General features: G+C 43.6%; 1 protein-coding gene across 2 annotated transcripts in view; it reads left to right on the forward strand.

The window, feature by feature from the left end:
- SAMD12 (sterile alpha motif domain containing 12) overlaps positions 1 to 27,747 on the forward strand; it is a 238,033-nt gene that overhangs the window by 71,281 nt on the left and 139,005 nt on the right. The window contains exon 3 of one of the 2 annotated variants that reach the window (XM_073330273.2): positions 600 to 729. In XM_073330273.2, the coding sequence (XP_073186374.1) occupies positions 600 to 729 (130 nt within the window). The remainder of the gene's footprint in view (positions 1 to 599; positions 730 to 27,747) is intronic. The other variant, XM_073330274.2, reaches the window with a different exon arrangement.

Genomic DNA, 27,747 nt, shown 5'->3' on the forward strand with positions numbered 1-27,747 from the left:
CATACTCTATGCGGAGTTGGCCTGGGAGAAAGAGAGCCAGGACCTGTAACATCTTGACATCTTCTTTAATAAGTTGTCTTCTGTCAAGAGTAGGATCATGTGAAAATTAAGAACATTGGCCTGAGTCTGTGAAAATTGCTCATTCAGTGACTTATCATATTGAATACAAAATAATGAAATCTGCACTAAGTAATATTTAGTATCAAAGTGTATACACTAGTCACCATTAAAAAGTTAACATTTGACTATAGCTGTAACTATTGAGGTATCTCTGTGGGTAAGTGCTGACCTTTTATGGTAAGCATTATGGAAAAGTGGCAGAATCGGGTCCTTTATGACTTAATTATTTATACAGGTTAGATTCTGAACAGGTAAGAGAAAGTGGTAGACTTGTGTGATGCAAGGAACATGCAGAAAATCTTGCACTAGATATTATCCCTCCATGTAAACTTGAATAATTGATCCTCATATCCCTTGTACTTTTGCCACTAAGGAAGGCTCCCAAATAGAATTATTTTGCTACATTATATGAATTACATTAGAAACAAATGTGATACGTAGGGCTAAATACCATTTCTTTTCCTGTTCTGTCTTTCCAGTCTGGTACTGTGAAACTGACAAAACCAGTAGCTCTGTGGACACAGCAGGATGTCTGCAAGTGGTTGAAGAAACACTGCCCTAATCAGTATCAAATCTACAGTGAGTCATTCAAACAGCATGACATAACGGGTAAAGTATGCAGTATCAGAAATATTTCACTTTTTTTGTTAAATTGCTTTTAACGCTGCACTTAAATAGGTACAAGTATACAGTAAGGGCCTTTGGTAGTTAATTGTAAATTTGCAGCAGAATACACGAACTTGCTTCAACCTTAGTGAGCTGACTGTTCTCCATAACTCAGAAAAATAGATTTGGAAGGGATAATTCAATGGGGAAAAGGGAAGATGGGGATGAGTGTATGTATACTCTAAGAACTGGATCTTGCTAGATTGTCAATCCACACGCTTGTCAACTGGAGCTGATCGAAATCTGAAATTCTAATTCTGCAGGACATTTTGAAAAAAGTTTGCAAATCAGAATGAAGACTATAAATTTCAAAATATTTCATGAGCAAAATTGTGTAACTTCTTTTCAACCTTATTGAAAAGTTATTTCAATGTGGCTGAAATGTTTCTTATATACTCAACTTATTATATATATTATAATGCAGCAAAGTCAAAACATTTGGACTATTATATTATGTTACGTCATGCTGTGATATAATAGTTGAAATGTTTGAGTTTTATGTTCTAAATCACAGCTTTTCAAAAATTTTATAAACTGGCTTTGGAATTGCTATATGGAGATCATGTTCCATCTTTGGCACCACCTTGTGGCGAGGTTGGGTGACAGGGCAACTCTGCCTTAATTTCCCTCCCTCTTTGATTGGTTGCCCACCTTCTAGCCTGCTTGTCAATTCCTTGATATGGCCGCAGCCCATTGACCAAGTCACTGATTGATTATCTTTTGACCCTCTTGCATGTTTGGACTCCTAAAGTATTGGACTCTGTGGCCCTAGATGAGGGGTACACACTCCCTGGGCCCTTTGGGTATGCTCAATTGTTCAAGGCCTTAATAAGCCCCTTTGCTGGGTTTGGTAGGGGAATCCAGGCCTGCCCACCTGGGTTTTAGGCCAACGACCCTGTACAAAATGGCTGGCTCCAAGCTTTCCCAACCTCTTATAGTTTCCCTGGCCTACTTTCTATCATGCCTCTGAGTTGCACCCTGTGGTCACTCAGTTTCCTGGGCAGCTTTCCTGTTGCCAAAGGCACCTGCTCTCTGTGGGTCCTCAGCCTCATTGACACCCACCCCATTCTTCTGCTCTGCCCTTGTTTTATCTCTGCAACTATTGTGAGTCTCCCAATCAGCCGCAGCTGAGCAGGCAGTCAGTTTCCCCAGGAACCCTTTAGACTGATACAGCATGGGATCTGTACACCCTGTGACAGGTATTTTAATTGGTAATTGTTGGCTTGGTAATTGGTTTTCTAATTAGTTTGGTAACTGGTACTTGGTTTCCTCAATTGTAATTGTTGTTCAAATGGATAATTGATATTTGGTGTAGTCATTGGTTTGGTAACTGGTAATTTCCTATTATAATTGGTGAAATATCAAATATTAAACTGAAAAAACCTGAGCAGCCAGGAATTTAGCTGGGGAGCTGCCTGCTTCCTGTGGAACATTTCAATTTGGTTGAATCAGCATTTTCCCACTGAAAACTGTTCCATCAGAAAATTTTCAGCCAGCTCTGTTGTCCACATTTTAGAAGTTTTCAGGGACAATTCTCCAAATAAATAGTTTTCTGAGATGAGCAAGTTCCTAAGCACCAAAACCACCGCAATTTTAAACTGAAACTGGCTGCTTTTATGTCCCCCCCCCCAAAGATTGTTTGTTTATTTTTATGATATTTGATCAATTAAAAGTAATAAATGATCATTAAAATGAATGTTAATAAAAATTATTCAATTTGAATGGGGTTAGGGCATGTGGCTTGAATGGGTCCCTGGAACCAAGGGCTGGGCTTTGCAGCAAGGGTGGGGACTAAGGGTGGGCAGCCAGGGAGATAGCAGGAGCTTTACTACTCAGCCCCGCTGGCGACCTCTTTGTCTCCTGCTTTGTCCATCCAACCAATTTTAAGTCAGAGTCCCACAGATTCTCTGAAGTCCATCTGAGAGTGACTGCTCTCTAATGAACCAGAGCAGTTTGACAGAAAGCAGCTGCCTCCTTAGCAGAACTGCAAGTTTTGACAATTTGGGCTTCAATTTTTACCTCTTCTGATCTCCTTGTTACTTAAATGTATTAGGACAAGATGGTTGCAGTCAAGTTGTTAGAGATTGGGAGCTTGCAACTCCACTAGAGGCAGATGCCTCCTGTAACTTCAGTAAACGGAAGTAGCTGGTGTCTCTGAGCAGTTCCCTTCATTGTATTCAATAGACAACTATTTGACTATGAAGAATAAAGGAAATAATGATGTGTTTAATTGTAACATTTCAAAATTTGCTTGTATGAGAGAAGTTATAAAAATGTGTATGTGAAATATGGACTTTGTGGGGACTGTGGTTGATTAGCTAGGGGAACACCTACCTCCCTAGGACAGATAAGATAAGAAAATAAGATAAGACTGAAAATATCATATTGCCCCTATTTAAATCCATGGTATGCCCACATCCTTGAGTACTGCATGCAGATGTGGTCGCCCCATCTCAAAAAAGTTGTATTGGAATTGGAAAAGGTTCCACTTTCCTGAACAAAAATGATTAGGGGTATGGAACAGGTTCCATATGAGGAGAGATTAGAAAGACTGAGATTTTTCAGATTGGAAAAGAGAAGACTAAGGGGGGGGATATGATAGATGTCTATAAAATCACGACTGGTGTAGAGAAAGTAAATAAGAAAGTGGTATTTACTCCTTCTCATAACACAAGAACTAGGGGTCACCAAATTAATAGGCAATAAGTTTAAAACAAACAAAATTAAGTATTTCTTCACACAAGGCACAGTCAACCTGTGGAACTCTCTTTTCCAGAGGATGTTTTGAAAGCCAAGACTATAACAGAGTTCAAAAAAGAACTAGATAAATTCATAGAAGATAGGTCCATCAATGGCTATTAGCCAGAATGGGGAGGGATGGTGTTCCTAGCTTCTGCTTGCCAGAAGCTGGGAATGAGCGAGGATCACTTGATGATTACCTGCTCTGTTCATTTCCTCTGGGGCACCTGGCATTGGCCACTGTCGGAAGGGAGGATACTGCTCTGACCCAGTATGGCCATTCTTATGTTATGTTCTCCCTGCCCCCAGTATGCTGCCCCCTAACCCCCGAAAAAGAGGGGTGAGTAATGACTGTCGAAGCAAAATTTCACTGAGGGGGCATTTGAGAGTTTTTTTCTGCAAAAGTCGGTAATTATTTTCTAAAATGTTACATGGAAAATTCAGTTGTTCTCTGGAGTGTTATAATGCCAGATTGGGGACCTCCAAATGCAAATCCCAACTGAGCCTTCGCTATGGAGTTGCTACCAGTCCCCCATAATATGGGCATGTCCATCAATGTATATTTGTATATAGCTATAGTTTAAAAAAATAAAACACTGTTATAAAGATGTGGTCAGTTACACTTTGACCACTTTACTTTTATGTTCTATTTTCTCTACCTATTGCTGCCTTTTTTTGGGTGCAAGCAGTCCCTGAGGATGTTGAAATGCAAACAAAAAACTATCTTTATTGTCCTTACACATTTACATGGGAACACATTAATTGCAGATTTTATAAAACCTTGGGCCTGACTCTCCATTGTCCAGCACCTGTGTTGTCATTTACACCAGGGTACAGGGAATGTAAAATGCTGCTGTTCTGATTGGGTAGCCTTTTACGCCCACTTCACATTGATGTAAATCACAACACAAGGTGCAGGGGCAATGGAGGAGCAGGCCATTGTTTTTATAAAATGGCCTGACAGCATACATTTAAATACTGTGGGGAGGGGCTTTTCTTCTTGTTACCCTTCTGTTACAGAGCCTGAACCTACACGACTAAAGACAGTAGGAGTTTTGGCTTGCATTGACTTTGAAGGGAGCAGGACTGGGTCCAGGGTGAATAAAGAACAACTATCTTTGGGAAAACCTATCAGCGTGGTGGCAGCATAACAAGGAATATGCCTAAATAACTGCTTGTTAATGTGCTTTATATTTTTAAGAAACCTTCCATCATCTCTTGTTTTTTTACACAGAGCCCCTGAAGTGTGCTAATGTCTCTCTTCGGAGCAAGAATCTTTAATGCTATGATCATTAAACAAACCTCATTCTGTCAAAGTAATACACAAGAGGCACGTAAGCCCAAGTGAAATAATTTGATAAGGAGGCACTTGAAAGGACACAAGCCTTTTATTTATTTATTTATTTTATTTAAGGTTTTAAAGAAGAAATGAACAGGAGTCAATATAATAATATTTTTAGAGACTAGAACATATTCATATGTGCGAAAATGTAGCTGCTGCAAATCACCTCTTAAACTCTGTCTAATTCTATAATATTAAATAGAGGCTGGTGCTGCCTAGATGCTGCCTTCCGCTATCGTAAAATACACATACAAATCTGGTTCTTGAATATGAGCAGATTTAACTTGTCCACTTGACTGCCAAATGTGAGGGGTTTATCATATCCATGTGATCCCAAGATTAAGTAACACATTTCTGGAAGGATGGTCTTCTGGTTAAGGTACTGGACTGGAATTCAAAGAATGCCCAGCTCTGCTTTAGACTTCACTTATGAGCTTGGGCACGACACTTAAGATATGTCTACACTGAAGTTAGACACCTGCAGCTGACTTGTACCAGCTGACTTGGGCTTGTGGGGCTTGGGCTAAGAAGCTGTTTAATTGTGGTGTAGATTTCAGAGTAACAGCCGTGTTAGTCTGTATTCGCAAAAAGAAAAGGAGTACTTGTGGCACCTTAGAGACTAACCAATTTATTTGAGCATGAGCTTTCGTGAGCTACAGCTCACTTCATCGGATGCATACCGTGGAAACTCCAGAAGACATTATATACACACAGAGACCATGAAACAATACCTCCTTGATGATCACTTTAGATAAGCTATTACCAGCAGGACAGTGGCGTGGGAGGAGGTATTGTTTCATGGTCTCTGTGTGTATATAATGTCTTCTGCAGTTTCCACGGTATGCATCCGATGAAGTGAGCTGTAGCTCACGAAAGCTCATGCTCAAATAAATTGGTTAGTCTCTAAGGTGCCACAAGTACTCCTTTTCTTTTTGTGGTGTAGATGTTTGGTAGAGCCTTGTGTGGATACAAATTTATATCCATGGATGCGGATATCCGCGGATATAAATTGGTATCCGTGGAACTGCAGGGCTCTCCTGGGAACTGCAGTGATGAAAGGAGCAGAACGTGGGGCCGCCACTCCAAGGAGCCAGCACCCCACACCGGCAGCTCCTCCCGCATGGCTGTACACCTCAGCTCTGCTCACTGGGGCGGGCACCAGGCCCATCAGCAGCTGTCCCTTCTCCCTAAATGAGGCCATTTGGGGCCCAGTAGCTCGCTTCCGCCAGACTACTTCAGGGCCCATCAAGACCTTCTGAAGCGGATAGCAGCTAACCTGAGGCTGGAGATTGAGACACTTAAGGAAACCTCCCACAGCCTAATTGACATTCTGGCTGCACAGCTCCCTCCAAAGTGGCCTTACCCATTAATGAGGCTGTAATGGGTCTGGTCAAGGCCCTCTGGCAAACTCCTTCTTCTCTGCCCCACACCTCAAAGAGGGCAGAAAAAAATATGTGCCAGCAAGTGGGTTCAAGTACCTGTACTCGCACCCTTCCCTCCAGGGTCCCTTATTATGTCGGCAGCCAACAAGAGGAACAGGCAGGACCATGTAAGCGCTACCCCCAAACAAAAAGACGCAAAAACCCCTAGATTCAACGGGTAACCTTTAACTGCGTATCACCAACCAGCAAACTTTGGTGGTGGGTTAGGTTTACAATCTGTGGAACTCCTTGGACAAGTTCAAAGACACTCTGCTGCAAGATTTCAGTCAAGAATTTGCTGCCCTTTTGGAGGAGGGTAAGGATATGGCCAGGACACCTCTCCAGGCAGCTCTGGATGCAGCCAATGCAGCAGCGAGGACAATGGCCTCTGCTGTCACCATGAGGTGTTTTTCTTGCTCCAGTCCTCAGGACTTCCTCACAAGGTCCAACAATCCATCCAGGAACTTCCCATTGAAAGCTTCTCACTGTTTTCAGAGTAGACAGAAACAAAGTTTCATGGCCTGAAGAATTCTAGAGCCCACCCTCAGGACATTGGGCCTCTCGGCTTCATCTGCTTCCAGGAAGCACTTCAAGCCCCTGTAACTACCTAATTTCTCGATGCTGCCTCCGATACAGGAGCTCTACAAAAGGAAAGGAAGAGGTTACAAATGGTGCCGGCCACTCCCATCCACCTCAACCTTCCAGCTGTGGCCTCATAGGTAGTCCGGTGGGCCCAAGCAGACCTTTGTAGAGGAACCTGAGGATGCTGTACCAATTCCTGCTTCAGATCCTCCCTCTCTTTTATTTTTGGACCGTCCCACATAACATCGGACCGCTGGGTGCTAAGTACAGTGAAAATGGGTTATACCTTTCAGTCTTTATTCACCCCTCCCTCTCACCCATCATCCCTGTGTCTCTTCAGGGACTCTTCTCATGAGCAACTCCTTGCCCATGGGGACTATGAAAGAGGTTCCTGAAGACTTGAGAGGAGAAGGGGATCTACTCCCAATATTTCTTAATCTTGAAAGCCAGTAGTGGCCTCCGGCCCATTCTTGACCTGTGTCAACTCAACAGATATCTCCAGAAACTGAGGTTCCACATGGTCTCCCTGGCCTTCTTCATTCCCTCCCTGGCTCCAGGGGACTGGTATGCTGCCCTTGACTTAAAGGACGCATACTTTCACATTTCTGTCTTCCGTGGGCACAGAAGATTTCTCAGATTTATTGTGACTCAGTGGCACCACCAGTTCACCCCTTGTCCCTTCAGCCTGTCTGCAGCCCCTCAGGTTTTCACAAAGTGTATGGCTGCAAATGGTGGTAGTAATGGCCTTCCTCAGATGGCGAGGAGTCCAGGTCTACCCGTACCTCAATGACTGGCTGGCTGATCAAAGGTCAGTAAGAAACTCATGTGCAGAACAGCATCAGCATGGTCCAAGCCACCTCCTGGGCGCTGGACTTGTTGATAAACGAGAAAAGTCGATTCTTATTCCAGTTCAGAGAATAGAATGTATTAGGGCAATGCTCGACTTGACCCAGGCCAGAGCCTTCTTTCCAGAATTCAGACCATGTCAGACCTGATACCCAAGATCAAGGTACACCCAATTACAACTGCCCGAGTTTGCCTCAAATTTCTGAGGCACATGGCCGTATGTACTTACATGGTTCAGCATGCAAAGCTGTGTCTCAGGCCTCTCCAGCTGTGGTTAGCACCGGTTTACTCCCCAAACAGACACCACTTGGACTTGGTGCTCACTGTTTCTTCCTTGGTCCTCACATCCCTGGACTGTTGGAAGTACTCAAGGTCAGTAATGATGGGGTTACCCATTGTCGCCCCACGGCCATCAGTGTCCCTAGTCTTGGATGTATCAGACTTTGCTTGGGGAGCTCACCTTGACTGCCTCAGGACTCTGGGCCTATGGTCCCAAGAAAAACTATCCCTGCACATAAATGTTAGGGAACTCATGGTTGTTGGCTTAGCCTACCAAGTATTCCTCCCTCAGATCTCAGGCAAGGTGGTGCAACTTCTCATAGACAATACCATGGCCATGTTCCATATCGACAAACAAGGAGGTGCTTGATGATCCTCTGCCCTATTTCAGGAAGCCATCCATCTATGGGACTTCAGCATGAAGCACTCCATCCACCTGGAGGCATCACATCTTCCAGGAGCCTGGAATGCGCTGACAGATCACCTCAGTAGGTCCTTTTCCTCTCACCACGAGTTGTCCCTTCACCCGGAAATCATCAGGTTCATCTTCCAAAGGTGGGGGGTCTCCTCGGGTAGACCTGTTCACCACCGAGCAGCTCAGGAAGTGCTGTCAGTTTTGCTCACTGCACAGGCACCGTTCGGGCTCCCTCTCTATCTCCTTCCTGCTCCCATAGTCAGCGCCCCTGCTTTATGTTTTTCCTTCAGTCCCTCTGGTTCACAAGGTCATCCTGAAAATCAAGTGGGACAAGGCAAGAGTTATTCTTATAGCCCTGGCATTGCCACACCTACACTGGTTTGGCACACTACTGAATCTCAATAACATCCCCTCTTCTGCTCCGTCCAGACCTGATCTCACAAGGTCATGGCCAGTTGCTCCACCCAAACCTTACCTCCCTTCACCTGACGGCATGAATGTTACGTGGCTGAACCCAGAGGAGCAGGCATCTTCAGAGCAAGTTCAACAGGTCTTGCTAGGTAGTAGGAAACCGTCCACTAGGGCTACCTACCTGGCCAAATGGAAACACTTCTGGATATGGGCATCTCAGTGAGGTCTCTCTCTGGTTCATTCTTCCCTGCAGGCTATCTTGGACTACTTGTTTTATCTAAAGTAGCAAGGTCTGGCCCTTGTATCTATCAAGGTGCACTTAGCAGCAATCTTGGGCTTCCACCTGCCAGTGAACAGCAGCTCAGTGTTCTCCCATGAGATGATGGTCTGATTACTCAAGTGTCTAGAGAGACTCTACCCTCAGGTCCATGAGCCAGTCCCTCCACAGAACTTAAACCTAGTCCTGTCAAAGCTCATGGGCCCTCTGCTCTAACCGCTAATGTCATGCCCTCTACTTCTCTCTTGGAAGGTCATCTGTCTGGTGGCGATCACCTCAGCCAGAGGTGTCTTTGAAATCAGGGTCTTTACATCAGAACTACTATACATACTATTCTTCAAGGTCAAGGTCCAACTGCACCCCCACCTGGCCTTCCTGCCAAAGGTGGCTTCGCAATTCCCTAACAGGCTATTTTCCTTCCCAATCTTCCCGAAGCCTCAGAAGAACTTGAGGAGTGGCAGTTTCACTCATTGGATGTTAGGTGTGCCCTCGCTTTCTATATTAAAAAGACTAAACCATTTCAAAAATCCATGCAACTCTCTTTTTGTAGCAATAGCAGAAAAGATGAAAGGGCATCCAGCATCAACCCAGAGGATCTCATCCTGGATAACCACGTATATTTGAGCTTGCTATGAGCAGGCAAATGTCCAGCTATCGCCCATCCTAACTGCTCACTCCATGAGAGCTCAGGCCTCTTCAGCAGCATTCCTCATGCAAGTGCCAATCCAAGACATCTGCAGGGCTGCAACTTGGTCATCAGTGCATACCTTCGCATCCCACTATACCATCACCCAACAGGCTCAAGACAATGCCAGGTTCTGAAGAGTAGTGTTGCAGTCAGCATAGAATCATATAATTGTAGGACTGGAAGGGACCTCAAGAGGTCATCTAGTTCAGTCCCCTGTGCTCGTGGCAGGACTAAGTATTATCTAGACCATGCCTGACAGGTGTTTGCCTAACCTACTCTTAAAAATCTCTGATGGAGATTCTACAACCTCCCTAAGCAACTTGTTCCAGTGCTTAACCACCCTGACACTTAAGTTTTTCCTAATGTCCAATTGAAATTGCTTTTGCTGTAATTTAAGCCCATTGCTTCTTTTCCTATCCTCAGAAGTTAAGACCATCAGGTTTTTTCCCTCTTCTTTGTAACAACCTTTTATGTGCTTGAAAACTGTTATGTCCCCTCCCAGTCTTCTCTTCTCCAGACTAAACAAACCCAATTTTTTCAATCTTCCCTCATAGGTCATGTTTTCTAGACCCTTTTGTTGCTCTTCTCTGGACTTTCTCCAATTTGTCCACATCTTTCCTGAAATGTGATGCCCAGAACTGGACAAAATGCTCCAGTTGAGGCCTAATCAGCACAGAGTAGAGCAGAAGAATTACTTCTTGTGTCTTGCTTACAACACTCCTGGTCATACATCCCAAAATGACATTTGCTTTTTTTGCGAGTGTTACACTGTTGACTCATATTTAGCTTGTGATCCACTATGGCCCTAGATCCCTTTCCGCAGTACTCCTTTCTTGGCAGTCATTTCCCATTTTGTATGTGTGCAACTGACTGTTCCTTCCTAAGTGGAGTATTTTGCATTTGTCCTTATTGAATTTTATTCTGCTTACTTCAGATCATTTCTACAGTTTTGTCCAGATCATTTAAATCTGATAAAATTTTAATCCTATCCTCCAAAGCACTTGCAACCCCTCCCATCTTGGTATCGTCTGCACACTTTATAAGTATACTCTCTATGCCCTATCTAAATAATTGATTTAGGTAACAGAACTGGACCCAGAACTGATCTCCCGCGGGACCCCACTTAATATGCCCTTCCAGTTTGCTTGTGAACCACTAACTACTTTCTGAGAACAGTTTTCCAACCAGTTATGCACCCTCCTTATAGTAGCTCCATCTAGGTTGTTTTCCCTTAGTTTGTTTGAGAAGGTTATGTTAGACCATATCAAAAACTTTACGAAAGTCAAGATATACCACATCCACCGCTTTTTCCCCATCCACAAGACTTGTTATCCTGTCAAAGAAAGCTATTCAGTTGGTTTGACACAATTTGTCCTTTACAAATCCATGCTGAGTGTTACTTATCTTGTAGGTATTCACAAATTGATTGCTTAATTATTTGCTCCCTTATCTTTCCATGTCCATGAACTCCGAGCCCACCTCCTAAGGTATTGCTTGTGAGTTATCTAACATGGAATGGACATGAGCAAACACATGAAGAAAAAACTGTTACTGACCTTCTGTAGCTGCTGTTCTTTGAGATGTGGTGTTCATGTCCATTCCATGACCCACCCTCCTGCCCCTCTGTCGGAGTTATCTGGCAAGAAAGAACTGAGAGGGTGTGTGGCTGGCAGTGCCCCTTATACCGGTACATGAGCCCACTAGGATACCACTGAGGGAAAAATCTCCAGAAACTTGCATGTGGTGCACACACACCTAACATGAAATGGACGTGAGCAACACATCTCAAACAACAACAGTTACAGAAGACTTGGAGCCTGCTAAGGTTACATGTAGACTCTTAGAAGCATGTTGTTCTCTTATTTTACTTGTAACCATTTTCTGTTTCTATTATCTCTGCTCAGTATCACTTAAGTCTCTGTTCTTTTATTAATAAACTTATTCTTGTTTTATTTTAATTTCATCTCAGTGATGCTCTACTACAGTGAGGGGTGCATTCTCAGTGAAGCCAATGATTTGATGTATATTCTGTCTCTCTGGAGTCAGCAGAGTTCACAGGGACTGGATGCTGCAGAGGCACGCTCTTCCAGGGGGTCTGCAAACTGGGGGCACCAAGAGTTACCTGCAAGGCAAGGAAGGGACTGGAAGGGTCTCCGAGGGTTGATTGGGCTGACTAACAGACTGCAGTGTCAGGGAGCAGACATGCAGTTTAGCCGCAGCAAGTTTCTCTCACTGAGGCAGAGGGTTAAGAAGGTGACTTACAGTTCTGGACATCTGAGAAAGTGTCACATAGATGAAAGAGGTGTGTAAGAGCCAGGTATCATTAAGACCCATATAGGATCAAAGAGATTCCTGTTCATATTAGTGCTGTTGATTAATAGCAGTTAACTCATGCGATTACCTCAAAAAAAATTAATCGTGATTAATCTCCATTTTAACCACACTGTTAAACAGTAGAATACCAATTTAAATGTGTTAAATATTTTTGGATGTTTTTCTACATTTTCAAATATATCCATTTCAATTACAACACAGAATACAAACTGTATGGTTTTCAGAGCAGCAGCCGTGTTAGTCTGTATTCGCAAAAAGAAAAGGAGTACTTGTGGCACCTTAGAGACTAACCCATTTATTTGGTGAGCTATTTTATTAGAAATATTTGCACTGTAAAAATGATAAAAGAAAGTCTCTTTCAGTTCACCTCATACAGGTACTGTAGTGCAATCTCTTTATCGTGAAAGCGCAACTTACAAATGTAGGGTTTTTTTGTTACATAACTGCACTCAACATTAAAACAATGTAAAACTTCAGAGTCTACAAGTCCACTCAGTCCCACTTCTTGTTCAGCCAGTCATGAAGACAAACATTTTTGCTGCCAGCTTCTTATTTACAATGTCACCTGAAAGTGAGAACAGGCGTTCGCATGGCACTTTTATAGCCAGCATTGCAAGATATTTACAAGCCAGATGCGCTAAAGGTTCATATGCTTCTTCATGCTTCGACCATTGTTCCAGAGGACATGCTTCCATGCTGATGATGCTCGTTAAAAAAATGTGTTAATTAAATTTATGACTGAGCTTCTTGGGAGAGAATTGTATGTCCCGTGCTCTGTGTTTTACCTGCATTCTGCCATATATTTCATGTTATGGAAGTCTCGGATGATGACCCAGCATCTTGTTCATTTTAAGAACACTTCACTGCAGATTTCACAAAATGCAAAGAAGATACCAATGTGAGATTTCTAAAGACAGCTACAGCACTCGAGCCAAGTTTTAGAACCTGAAGTGCCTTCCAAAACCTGAGAGGGAAGAGGTATGGAACATGCTTTCAGAAGTCTTAAAAGAGCAACACTCCGATGATGAAACTACAGAACCCAAACCACCAAAAAAGAAAATCAACCTTCTGCTGGTGGCATCTGACTCAGATAATGAAAATGAACATGCATCAGTCCGCATCGTCTTCAATCAATCGTTATCAAGCAGAACCCATCGTCAGCACAGACGGCATGTCCCCTGGAATGGTGGTTGAAGCATGACGGGACATATACATCTTTAGCAAAAAGAAAAGGAGTACTTGTGGCACCTTAGAGACTAACCAATTTATTTGAGCATGAGCTTTCGTGAGCTACAGCTCACTTCATTGGATGCATACCGTGGAAACTGCAGCAGACTTTATATACACACAGAGAATATGAAATCATACCTCCTCCCACCCCACTGTCCTGCTGGTAATAGCTTATCTAAAGTGATCATCAGGTTGGGCCATTTCCAGCACAAATCCAGGTTTTCTCACCCTCCAACCCCCCACACAGAACTTTGTGACTTTGTCCTTACCCATAACTATTTTACATTTGGGGACAATGTATACCTTCAGATCAGCGGCACTGCTATGGGTACCCGCATGGCCCCACAGTATGCCAACATTTTTATGGCTGATTTAGAACAACGCTTCCTCAGCTCTCGTCCCCTAAAGCCCCTACTCTACTTGCGCTATATTGATGACATCTTCATCATCTGGACCCATGGAAAAGAAGCCCTTGAGGAATTCCACCATGATTTCAACAATTTCCATCCCACCATCAACCTCAGCCTGGTCCAGTCCACACAAGAGATCCACTTCCTGGACACTACAGTGCTCATAAACAATGGTCACATAAACAGCACCCTATACCGGAAACCTACTGACCGCTATTCCTACCTGTATGCCTCCAGCTTTCACCCTGACCACACCACACGATCCATCATCTACAGCCAAGCTCTGCGATACAACCGCATTTGCTCCAACCCCTCAGACAGAGACAAACACCTACAAGATCTCTGTCAAGCTTTCTTACAACTACAATACCCACCTGCGGAAGTAAAGAAACAGATTGATAGAGCCAGAAGAGTTCCCAGAAGTTACCTACTACAGGACAGGCCTAACAAAGAAAATAACAGAACGCCACTAGCCGTCACCTTCAGCCCCCAACTAAAACCCCTCCAACGCATTATTAAGGATCTACAACCTATCCTAAAGGATGACCCAACACTCTCACAAATCTTGGGAGACAGGCCAGTCCTTGCCTACAGACAGCCCCCCAACCTGAAGCAAATACTCACCAACAACCACATACCACACAACAGAACCACTAACCCAGGAACTTATCCTTGCAACAAAGCCCGTTGCCAACTGTGCCCACATATCTATTCAGGGGACACCATCACAGGGCCTAATAACATCAGCCACACTATCAGAGGCTCGTTCACCTGCACATCCACCAATGTGATATATGCCATCATGTGCCAGCAATGCCCCTCTGCCATTTACATTGGTCAAACTGGACAGTCTCTACGTAAAAGAATAAATGGACACAAATCAGATGTCAAGAATTATAACATTCATAAACCAGTCGGAGAACACTTCAATCTCTCTGGTCACGCAATCACAGACATGAAGGTCGCTATCTTAAAACAAAAAACTTCAAATCCAGACTCCAGCGAGAAACTGCTGAATTGGAATTCATTTGCAAATTGGATACTATTAATTTAGGCTTAAATAGAGACTGAGAGTGGCTAAGTCATTATGCAAGGTAGCCTATTTCCCCTTGTTTTTTCCTACCCCGCCCCCCTCCAGATGTTCTGGTTTAACTTGGATTTAAACTTGGAGAGTGGTCAGTTTGGATGAGCTATCACCAGCAGGAGAGTGAGTTTGTGTGTGTATGGGGGTGGGGGGGTGAGAAAACCTGGATTTGTGCTGGAAATGGCCCAACTTGATCACTTTAGATAAACTATTACCAGCAGGACAGTGGGGTGGGAGGAGGTATTGTTTCATATTCTCTGTGTGTATATAAAGTCTGCTGCAGTTTCCATGGTATGCATCCGATGAAGTGAGCTGTAGCTCACGAAAGCTCATGCTCAAATAAATTGGTTAGTCTCTAAGGTGCCTTTTCTTTTTGTGAATACAGACTAACACGGCTGTTACTCTGAAACCATACATCTTTAGCGCATCTGGCACATAAATATCTTGCAATGCCAGCTACAACAGTGCTATGGCTGTTCAAACTTTCAGGTGACATTGTAAAGAAGAAGCAGGCAGCATTATCTCCTGCAAATGTAAACAAACTTGTTTGAGCAATTGGCTGAACAAGAAGTAGGGCTGGGTGGATTTACAGGCTCTAAACTTCTATATTGTTTTATTTTTTAATGCAGTTTTGTTGTATATAATTCTACATTTGTAAGTTCAACTTTCATGATAAAGAGATTGCACTGCAGTACTTGTATTAGGTGAATTGAAAAATACTATCTCAGATTTTTTACAGTTCAAATACTTGTAATCAAAAATAAAATAAGCACTGTACACTTTGTATTCTGTGTTCGAATTGAAATAAACATATTTGAAAGTATAGAAAACATCCAAAATATATTTAAATAAATGGTATTCTATTATTTAACAGTGCGATTAATTGTGATTAATGTTTTTAATTGCTTGACAGTCCTAGTTCTCATATTTGTTTGGTTTGGAAGGGACTGATCTACCTGCGTATTCAAACCACACTCTGTATCCTGCTGTCTGAGCTTTTCCATACTATTTGACCATTACTGGGTCATCTGTAAACTTCCCCCCCTACTTCTATCACCTTCAGTCTGGCAAGGATTGACTTCCATTATCCATGTATCTTTTCTAATAGATGAGTGTTATATGCAGGCTGAGTAGCTTTAGTAACATCAATTCTACAAAATCCCTTGCTAGCTTGTTACGTAGCCAAACTGGTCTTACACATTTTCTCTCATTTAACCTCCTGTGTTTTTGCTGCAAATCAAATCCTTTACTTCTTCTTTTGACCTTGAGACTGATGATTGGATTCTGTCTTTTTTAACAAGATTATTTATTAAGCACCCAAAATGTGCTAAGTTCTTTCTATGCGTTAAAAATAGAAATGGTTCCTGCCCTAGGGACCATGAAGGTAGCAGGAGCTAGAAGTATCAGGGACCCCAGAGACTCTGTTCTTCTACATGCAGACATGACCTAAGAGAATGGGGGGGGAGAAGGGGGGAAGAGAGCATTATAGGGGAAAAGCTACAGTGGTCACAGATACAGGAGAATGAGTTGAATGTTCATGTGTCCTGAGAGTGTTTTTAATATGCATCCAAAGTGAATGCAATTAGGTGTTTTGAATGGGGTAGAGGGAGGGATTGAAGGGAATGGTAGGGAAGAGATGAGTTAATATAAGGAAAAGCATAAGGAACATGTTGAGAAAAGCAGTGAGGAGGAAAGAAAGGATTAATAGGAGGGTAGAGAGAAACATGGAGGGTAGAGAGAGAGAGAGGCCAACAGCAGAGGGACTGTGAGAGAAGAAGTAGGGACAAAGTTCAATTTGTGGGGTCAATCATGTGAAAACAAGGCCAAGTTGTGCAGTGTAGGCCCAGACAACAAAGGGCTTTAGGGATCTCGAGGCCCCACCAGTGCAACTCCTATTGCTACCATCTGTCTTTCCCCTCCAAAGCTTGAGACTTCCTCTTCTAATTGACCTGGCTGGGAAGGGAGGGCCACAAGGGCTACTTGTGTCCCCAGAGAGAGGGTAAGTTCCATGAAACTACAGGTCAGGAGAGAGGGCCAGCTTGGGTTTCTATCATTTTTAGACTATTACAAAACTGAAGGAGAGCAGCTATAAAATCTCCCCTGTAGGGTTGCCAGTTCAAATCTGGCCCAGATTGGTTATGACCGCATTGTTAATACCAAATGATTCTATGATATTTTAGTGGTCTGAGTCCAGTTTCAAGTGGGATGTGCCCATCAAAACCTCCGCTACCCCTATGTAAACCTAGATTCCAGGTTGGAGTTTAGGTGCATTAGTGGAGGAGTGTGTGAAATCTTATGCTGCCACAGTCCACGCTAAAACTTGTTTCTCTTTGTAGAAAATACAACTTAAAAAACAATTTCTATGCTGGACATGTCCCTTTGATCTTTTCTCGTGGATTTCTCATTTTTCCAAACCTGTGGCTGTTGTTGCATTCCTCTGTTGTAGCTCTCTTATGTGTCTTGGAATACAAAATTTTCTGGGTATGCACAGGAGAAAAAGAGAAGCAGAGAGTGGTTTTAATAACAAACCAACCAACCCACATTGTACTCAGACCTGACAGTGTTCCAGATAAAAAAACCCCACCAGTGCCAAGTTCCATTGAATAATTTATCTGGCTCATTTTGCACACGGTAGGCCTCTTAATACACCCAAATACAGCATTTCCCTCCCTGTCAACAACTCTGGTTTGGTGGAGATTACATAGACGTGTCTTCAGTTTAGCAATATCTGTATAATCCCCTCCCCCCCGCCCTCCCCCCACACATCCATCTCCTTCTCTATAGTGAAAAGTCAAACCCTAACTTCCCCCGTCCTTTGTGCATTTGCTCTGCTGTATTCATGAAGTCTTGGCCAGAGCAACTGTTCTGTATGGTGGGCTGTTGATTCAATGCAGACTGCTTCCATCTGGTGGTAAAGTCGCTGTTTCTTTCTGAAAGGAGCTTTCAGTTTACTGCCTGGATAAGATCAGTCATAGAATCATAGAAGGTTAGGGTTGGAAGGGACCTCAGGAGGTCATCTAGTCCAACCCCCTGCTCGAAGCAGGACCGATCCCCAATTTTTGCCCCAGATCCCTAAATGGCCCCCTCAAGGAAGTCTTATTTGCAACATTCCCTCTGGGACTATGATGCTAGTGTTGGAACATGAGGGACCAAAGAGTTTCCCAGTTGGAGGCTGCTCAAAGTTTTTCATAACGGAACACGTCCGAGAGTGATTGTCTCTTGGGTCATCAACCTGCCTACTTGCATAATCTGTGGCAACTATTGCTTTTTTTAAAATTATTTTGTTTTTTGTTTTTTTTTACATGGAAGAGGAATATTAGCAAAAGTATGTAATGTAACGTTATTTTAGGGTAATTTAGACGCTGGAAACTGGGAGGAGAGCATTGCAATACCTTGTGACTAGCCAGGAAGTCTGGCTGAAAATTTTCTGTTGAAACTGTTCTTGACTAAATGGAATTTTTCACAAAAAGTTTGTGCCTCGTGCCCCCATTCGCTTTCATAGACTGGGCTCCCCACGTGGTCTACATCTGCTGTGATGCGCTGTGGCCTGGGACTCCTATTACATACCACTTCCCCTCATGAAGAGGGGAGGAGACCATGGTGTCTCATGGGAGATGTAGTCTGATCAGGAAGTCCAGCCTAAAGAGAAGAATGGGAGCATGAGACAACCAAACTACAACTCCGTTCAGCACTGCAGTGGCATTTTCAAATAAAAAAAGATTTGCAACTTTTAATTTTTCAGCTAAATTTTTTATTTATTTATTTACTTGAATTTCCCGCAGAACCCCCTTCCTTCCATTTTCCAGCTATCACTACTAGTGGATCATCAGTAAGCGGATCATGAGTGGGGGAATGATGCCGTAGGTGCAACTGAGAGATCTATTCAGTCTCACCAGATGGGAGGGGGAATGGGTCCAGTCCACAAGTAAGCCAGTGGGAAATGCCTGAGCCTTTCATTTGTTAAAAGATTTACTTTACGTAGGAGGTGTTATCAACCCTCAAATGTGTTATGTTCAGCTCTTGCACAAAAAATCATCTCTTGCAATGAATGTTCGAATGTCAGTCGTTAGTATTCTAATGTTGATTATTGCCCTGCCTCTAACCTAACCTTTTTTGAGAAATGTCCATGAGGGTATGTCTACACTGCCATTTAAAAACCTGCAGCAGGCCCGCGCCAGCTGACTCAGGCTTGTGGGGCTCAAGCTAAAGGGGTTGCTTAATTGTTGTGTAGACATTAGGACTCGGTCTGGAGCCCAGGCTCTAGGACCCTATGAGGTGGGGGAGGGTCCCTGAGCTTGGGCTGTAGCCTGAGCCCAAACATCTATACCACAATTGAAGAGCCCCTTAGCCCAAGCCCAAGTAAGCTGGCATGGGCCAGCCACAGGTATCTACTTGCAATGTAGGTATAGAGTAAGACAGTGGTGGCAGGCCAAATACACCTCCATTTGATACCTATCAACTCTTTGGACCCCAACCTGTTGGGCTTTAGACCTAGAGTCAGCATAGGAACATTATTGGTCACAGTGATGTTTAATCATCTCTGGCCATTGGGCAGAGGTCAGATGTCCTTCCTGATCTTTGAGCTGCCTTTATAATCATTAATCACGCAACATTACTTGAAACAACTTGGGACATGGCAGGAAGGAACAGATGATTATAAAGTGATTTTACCCTTTCCTTTCAGAGATCCTAGAGGGTGGCATTTTGAAGCTGCTGTTTCCCCCTCTGCTGTTCAATCCTTCAAGATTCCATTTTTTTCACTCCTCTTGTTCAGTTAAAGGGGAGCCAATGAGAGTGATTCTGGAAGTTTTCGGCTTCACTATCTCTCATATGTTGCTACTTCTCTGTATGTCTCCTCACCAGGCTCAGAGTGAATGGTTTCTTTGCTTCTCCATTGTCAGGGAAATGAAACCAAATGGCTGAGGCGGGGTATGATGGAAATAATACTGGTTGAAAGGGGGATACATTGTGTGGAAGAAATGGAATCTGTAATAGCACCCTCAGCTGAGGAAGTCTGACGGCCTACTTTGGAATTGATTCACAATTCGTGTCTGACTAGACTCACCATTACTCTGATTCCACATTACAGTAGTGGCCACTTGGACTAATGGCCAATTCACTTATGAGTAAGGTGCATGCAAGGTGTTGGTTACTCTCTACAAAGTCTTAAATGGTCTAGATCCCAGTTACCTCAGAGGTTAACTCTTTTCTACTTCATCACTATGTGTATGATTAGCAAGATAAGCTAAGGTAGGAAGGTTATTCTGAGTACCAGGTGTTGCCTGTAGCATTGAGTCCTACTATTTAGACTGGAATGTATGACGCATTTCTTTATCTGCTACCTGCAGGTCTGGAATACCTTGTCATTTAGCCCATTGCTAAATTTTCCTAATTCTTTATTTTAAAATGTGTGTTTCTGCAGGAGAAAAGTAGAAGGCCCTCTCAATTTGTGGAAGCAGTTATGTGGACTTATTCCTCCATGTGTAATACCATGAGGCAAGGGGGAATTAATTCTTTATACATGCATTTTCCTGGGGTTTTCTACTCACTGCTGGGCGCCTCCTTGTGTCTGCATCTGGGGATTAGCTCTTGACGAGCCTGATGCCCCTTCCTTCAGTTGCTTGCCCTGTCTCTCTCCGTCTCTCTTTCTCTGGACTTTCTCTCCGCCTTCGTGGCTCGGCCTTCCGTCCAGGTCACAATAGTTTTCTCCTTCTGGGGTATCAAAGTCTCACTGGACTGGCTGACTAGGTGTCGTTCCCAGCAGTCCTCCATTTCAAGGCAATGCCACTTCCCCAGTGGCAGGTAAGGGAACCAAGCCCAGTCACGACTCCGGGTTCCGGCTCAGGGGCCCTTTAATCCGCAGCCAAAGTCTGTACCATCCCAATGTCTGCTGCTATTTCCCTTGGCCTTTTCTTACTTTACCTCTATCAGGGTTCCGCTCCCCACTCCTCTGGTATCCCTCCCTTCAGGGCCGGTATCCCAGGGCTTCTCCTCTCCCGCTGCCTTTCCCTCTCTAAGCCCAGCGAGCGACTGCAGGCTTCAACATGGCAGCCCCTTGGTTTTCTTTTTTCCTTTTCCTGTCCATTTTCTGGAGCAGCAGCCTCAGCATATGAGGCTATGACTGCCACCTGCCACAATTTTTGCATAAGCAAAAATCTACATCCTCTCACCCAGTCCTATATCCTTAAAAAGGCAAAGTAACGTTTTTTAATGCTACGTCACATTCCCAGTACTATCCACAAATCTTTCAGACTATAGGCTTTCATCTTGAGGTATCTCAGTCCTTCATAAAGAATCTTTCTATCTGTGTAATTCTCCCTGCATTGCCACAGCAGATGCTTAACTTTTTCTTGGGCTTTGCAGGTGTTGCACAACCCGTCTTTGCGTCTGTTTAGTAAGTATAAATTACAGTTCAGGTGACAGTGACCTGTTAGCACTCTAAATACACTTATTTCTCTTCTTATGACATAGCTATTAAGTATCCCATTATCCTAAAGTTCAGGACGAATTTCAGAGAACCTTCATCCTTTTTTCTCTTTGGTCCATAGTTCTTGCCATTCCTTCTTAAGTTCTTTCTTAACCAAACATTTGAAGTCCTGTTTACTTAGAGGGATCTGTATTCCAACCTCCTCATTTTTAAGGCTTTTTTCCCCCTGTTTTATCTTCCATTTCGTTGCTTGGCATCCTGACTGTGCTGGAATCCACACTATTGCTATATGTATACCAAATTGTACTCTCTCCGTAGTTAAGAATAATATTTCATCGACAGAGGGCACAGCTACACTAGAGTTTACAACAGTGCAGCTGCACCGATGCAGCTACGCCCCTGTAAGCTCCCGAATGTAGCCACTCTAAGCGGATAGGAGAGAGCTCTCTCCTATCTGCTTAAACTACTCCAGCCCCCGCGAGCAACGTAGCGGTGTCCACACCAGTGATTTATGTTGGTGTATCTTATGTTGCTCAGGGGGGCAGTTTATTCATCCCCCGTTGAGTGACATGAGTTTTGCCGACATAAGCTGCAGTGTAGACAGCCTAAATCATTCTTGCTTTTTGAGGCTTCCTTTCTAATTACCTTTATACTAAACAAAGATTCTGTTAGCATAACTGTCATAGTTGGATGTACATCCCTTAACCAGGTCCGTTCCAGAACCTGGCCCAAATGAAAATGGCCCATCATTTCAGCCATTGTAATGGCCACAAAATTGTTTAGTTTCAGATCTTTTAATTCCAAATTCAAGGATACAAAAAGCCAGTCCCACTCTACCTGTGCTGTCATCTCTAGAGCCATCAGCATAGGTGCTGACTCCATGGGTGCTCTGAGGCTGGAGCACCCATAGGAAAAAAAAAAAGTGGGTGCTCAGCACCCACTGGCAGCCCGGCCGATCAGCTCCTCCCCCTCCCTCCCAGCGCCTTCCGCCTGCCACGATCAGCTGTTCAGTGGTGTGCAGGAGGTACTGGGGGTGTGGGGGCAGGACCTGGAGTCAAGTGGGGGTCCAGCACCCCCAGGGAAATCATAGTCAGCACCTCTGGCCCTCAGTTTAGATTTGGCAATGCTGACCCCATTTGCCATGTATAAACTCATAAATCATAGTCGTGTTATTTGATAGTCCTGCTCTCCCCTTTGCAGCCCCTTCCTGTTGCAAACTTTGACTTTTTACCAGCCCTGCCTGCTCCTGTCCAGTGAGGCCCCATTCTCAATCAGTGCTTTCCTATCAAGTTGTGTAGCCCCTTCCAAGCCACACTAACCATTTCTGCATTTTTAGTTGAATTCCATTTTATTTATTTCAGTTAGTTTCTTTGAGTTAGAGACCCTGTTGTCTCGTAATCTAATCTGCAAAGATCTGTGATCCTTTCAGGTTAAAGTTCTTCATAAATCTGATCAACTGTATCCTCCTTGTGTTGAATGACAATACCAATTTATATCAGCCTCACTTAAGACCTCACCCAACACTTTCTTCTACCTTGACACTCAATGTTGTTTTATTCATATTCCTTAACTTAATCCACGTGTCTTCAGTTCTCCTATGAGTATGCCATGGAGAACCATATCAAATGTCTTAGTAAACTCTAGAGCTACGGTGTGCGCTGTTTCCTTTACCCTCTAATCTTTTTATCCTATCAAATACTTTAAGACAAGTGTGATCTGTTTTTGATGAACTCTACTTTTTATCAATTTATATTTCTCAAGGAGCTTAGCGCTGATTCCTTTATTAATTCTTCCACCAATTTTCCAGGTATTGAAGGTCTGTAGTCTCCCTTTTAATTCTCAGGAACTTCACCTGTCTTCAACAAAATCTCAGAACTAATACCCAGTGCTTACAGTATTATTCCTCCTTGTTCCTTGAACAATGGGTTGTGTGAATCAGTCTTCCAGGTGCTAAGCAGGATCAAAGTTAGTACTCGAATTGGAGATCTCTGAAGAACCCTGGGTACTGTAGGAAGTATCATCATTAATTCTGTGCTTGGTATTCATTCTTCTTAGGTTTCAGAGTAACAGCCGTGTTAGTCTGTATTTGCAAAAAGAAAAGGAGTACTTGTGGCACCTTAGAGACTAACCAATTTATTTGAGCATAAGCTTTCGTGAGCTACAGCTCACTTCATTGGATGCATACTGTGGAAAATACAGAAGACGTTTTTATACACACAAACCATGAAAAAATGGGTGATTATCACTACAAAAGGTTTTCTCTCCCCCCACCCCACTCTCCTGCTGGTAATAGCTTATGTAAAGCGATCACTCTCCTTACAATGTGTGTGACAATCAAGGTGGGCCATTTCCAGCACAAATCCAGGGTTTAACAAGAACATCTGAGGAGGGGGGGGTAGGAAAAAACAAGGGAAATAGGTTACCTTGCATAATGACTTAGCCACTCCCAGTCTCTATTCAAGCCTAAGTTAATTGTATCCAATTTGCAAATGAATTCCAATTCAGCAGTCTCTTGCTGGAGTCTGGATTTGAAGTTTTTCTTTTGTAATATCGCAACTTTCATATCTGTAATCGCGTGACCAGAGAGATTGAAGTGTTCTCCGACTGGTTTATGAATGTTATAATTCTTGACATCTGATTTGCGTCCATTTATTCTTTTACGTAGAGACTGTCCAGTTTGACCAATGTACATGGCAGAGGGGCATTGCTGGCACATGATGGCATATATCACATTGGTAGATGTGCAGGTGAACGAGCCTCTGATAGCGTGGCTGATGTTATTAGGCCCTGTGATGGTGTCCCCTGAATAGATATGTGGGCACAGTTGGCAACGGGCTTTGTTGCAAGGATAGGTTCCTGGGTTAATGGTTCTGTTGTGTGGTATGTGGTTGCTGGCGAGTATTCGCTTCAGGTTGGGGGGCTGTCTGTAGGCAAGGACTGGCCTGTCTCCCAAGATTTGTGAGAGTGTTGGGTCATCCTTCAGGATAGGTTGTAGATCCTTGATAATGCGTTGGAGGGGTTTTAGTTGGGGGCTGAAGGTGACGGCTAGTGGCGTTCTGTTATTTTCTTTGTTAGGCCTGTCCTGTAGTAGGTGACTTCTGGGAACTCTTCTGGCTCTATCAGTCTTTCTTCACTTCCGCAGGTGGGTATTGTAGTTGTAAGAATGCTTGATAGAGATCTTGTAGGTGTTTGTCTCTGTCTGAGGGGTTGGAGCAAATGAGGTTGTATCGCAGAGCTTGGCTGTAGACAATGGATCGTGTGGTGTGGTCAGGGTGAAAGCTGGAGGCATGTAGGTAGGAATAGCGGTCAGTAGGTTTCCGGTATAGGGTGGTGTTTATGTGACCATTGTTTATGAGCACTGTAGTGTCCAGGAAGTGGATCTCTTGTGTGGACTGGACCAGGCTGAGGTTGATGGTGGGATGGAAATTGTTGAAATCCTGGTGGAATTCCTCAAGGGCTTCTTTTCCCTGGGTCCAGATGATGAAGATGTCATCAATATAGCGCAAGTAGAGTAGGGGCATTAGCGGACGAGAGCTGAGGAAGCGTTGTTCTAAGTCAGCCATAAAAATGTTGGCATACTGTGGGGCCATGCAGATACGCATAGCAGTGCCGCTGATTTGAAGGTATACATTGTCCCCAAATGTAAAATAGTTATGGGTAAGGACAAAGTCACAAAGTTCAGCCACCAGGTTAGCTGTGACATTATCGGGGATAGTGTTCTTGATGGCTTGTAGTCCACCTTTGTGTGGAATGTTGGTGTAGAGGGCTTCTACATCCATAGTGGCCAGGATGGTGTTATCAGGAAGATCACCAATGGATTGTAGTTTCCTCAGGAAGTCAGAGCTGTCTCGAAGGTAGCTGGGAGTGCTGGTAGTGTAGGGCCTGAGGAGGGAGTCTACATAGCCAGACAATCCTGCTGTCAGGGTGCCAATGCCTGAGATGATGGAGCGCCCAGGATTTCCAGGTTTATGGATCTTGGGTAGTAGATAGAATATCCCAGGTCAGGGTTCCAGGGGTGTGTCTGTGCGGATTTGATCTTGTGCTTTTTCAGGGAGTTTCTTGAGCAAATGCTGTAGTTTCTTTTGGTAATTCTGTGGGATCAGAGGGTAATGGCTTGTAGAAAGTGGTGTTGGAGAGCTGCCGAGCAGTCTCTTGTTCATATTCCGACCTATTCATGATGACAACAGCACCTCCTTTGTCATCCTTTTTGATTATGATGTCAGAGTTGTTTCTGAGGCTGTGGACGGCATTGTGTTCTGCACGGCTGAGGTTGTGGGGCAAGTGATGCTGCTTTTCCACAATTTCAGCCTGTGCACGTCGGCGGAAGCACTCTATGTAGAATTCCAGTCTGCTGTCTCAACCTTTAGGAGGAGTCCACCTAGAATCCTTCTTTTTGCAGTGTTGGTAGGGAGGTCTCTGTGGATTAGTATGTTGGTCAGAGGTGTGTTGGAAATATTCCTTGAGTTGGAGACGTTGAAAATAGGATTCTAGGTCACCACAGAACTGTATCATGTTCGTGGGGGTGGAGGGGCAGAAGGAGGAGCCCCGAGATAGGACAGCTGCATCTGCTGGGCTAAGAGTATAGCTGGATAGGTTAACAATATTGCTGGGTGGGTTGAGGGAACCATTGCTGTGGCCCCTTGTGGCATGTAGTAGTTTAGAAAGTTTAGTGTCCTTTTTCTTTTGTAGAGAAGCAAAGTGTGTGTTGTAAATGGCTTGCCTAGTTTTAGTAAAGTCTAGCCATGAGGAAGTTTGTGTGGAAGGTCTCTAAGGTGCCACAAGTACTCCTTTTCATTCTTCTTAGGGTCTGTCTACACAGTAGCTGGAAGGGTGCCTCCCAGGATGGGTAGAAGACACACTAGCTTGGCTCAAGTTAGTGTGCTAAAAATAGCAACATAGGCTGTAGCTTGAGCTAGCCACCAGAGCATGTACAAGAGAGCTCGGGGGTTGTACTTGGGCAGTTAGCCCAAGCTGCTGGTTCGGCTGCCATGGTGACTCAGCTATTTTTAGCGCAGTAGTTGAAGCAGAGCTAGCACACTGGGAAACACCCTCCCAGCTGCTGTGTAGACACACCCTTAGTACTGAACCAATATTCCAACAAGGTTTTGGGGCGCCCCACAATCTGGAAGAGCAGAGTCTTTCCAGTGAGATGTAAAAGGGGGTTCTGACTACTTGTATTAAATATTCATGCCCTTTTTGTAAGGTACAAAGTGTGGTACACTGATCAAATTTTCAGTAAGGTAATTACACTTCCTAAAATTCCCATTACAGTTTCTGTAGGATATGGCATTTATCTCTTTCTGCCCTAAACTGTTGAATTGTACTGCTGTTTCTGGTTTACCACAAGATCAATCTTTCTTTTGATATGTTGGCACTTCTGATTCCAGTTCTCTCTGGAACCAGGATATAATTACACAACAATGAAAAATACCAGGGGATTTCCTTCCAAATTACTTTCGCTATTGGACGGGAAGAAATATTATTTTCATACTATGTGGACTCTAAATCACTTTTATTAGCTCAGTCATAGGATAAGGAAGTCTTAGGTGGGGAGAACATTAGGGATTCAGTGAATGAGTTGTAGGAAATCTTGTAGTTCCTGATTTTGAGCAAGTGGTGAACTAATTTCCAAAAAAAGAGGGGAATTTTTGCAACATCAATGAGCAGTTGGTGCTGATCCTTTTTACTTAGCTCATTATTTGCCAGGATGTGTTATCATCATATGAGGATCTAGACTTAATGTAATCTTGTAATTTTTTCTTTCTTCCAAGGTGTATTGAAGACCTCTAATATTGCCAGCTGAGTTTCTTCTATTATATACTTATCGATATGTCACCTTAGCAACAGGTGTGCCCTTAGTTTCCTATTTAACTTTTTACTTGTTAGGGCAAGTGTCAACACTACTGGCAATATTCCTTATTCTAATAACATAACTTACCTAATGATAAAAATATAGACAGCAGCTTTAAGGGCAGTACGGTGAAATGCATGAATAAAATACTGTGTAGGTTTTCTGAACATGCAAAACCTGCTGGAAGGTTCGCTTTAGAATTTGTGTCTTGAGGCATGTGAGTTTGTATTTTATCTCATCCATCTAGTCTTTCTCTAGTTCCTTTTGTTTTTTCTCTTTCATCCCAGACCACGCTCAGCGTTGATACCATCCTCTCTGACCACCCCTACACATGAAGACTCCCACTCAATTATCCCTCTGTCCCCCCAGCTCCTCCACCCTGACTCCCCCTCTATTGATTCTCCTTCCCCATTCCCTCTCAACTTTTTGCCCCCAACTGCCCCAAAACAGATCCTATTATCCCCAGTTTGATCTTAACCCAGATCCCTAACATTTCAGCAATTCCCACCCCCGCTGCTCCACCCCTTTCTTGTGGGGCAAGATTCCCGTGGTTGCATTGGGTTGCCCAATAAGGAGAGGAACCATTCTATGCTAGGCAAACTCCTCCTGAGGTTCAGAGAGTGTC

Source organism: Lepidochelys kempii, chromosome 2 (genome assembly GCF_965140285.1).
Source record: "Lepidochelys kempii isolate rLepKem1 chromosome 2, rLepKem1.hap1, whole genome shotgun sequence".
NCBI classification, from domain to species: domain Eukaryota; kingdom Metazoa; phylum Chordata; order Testudines; family Cheloniidae; genus Lepidochelys; species Lepidochelys kempii.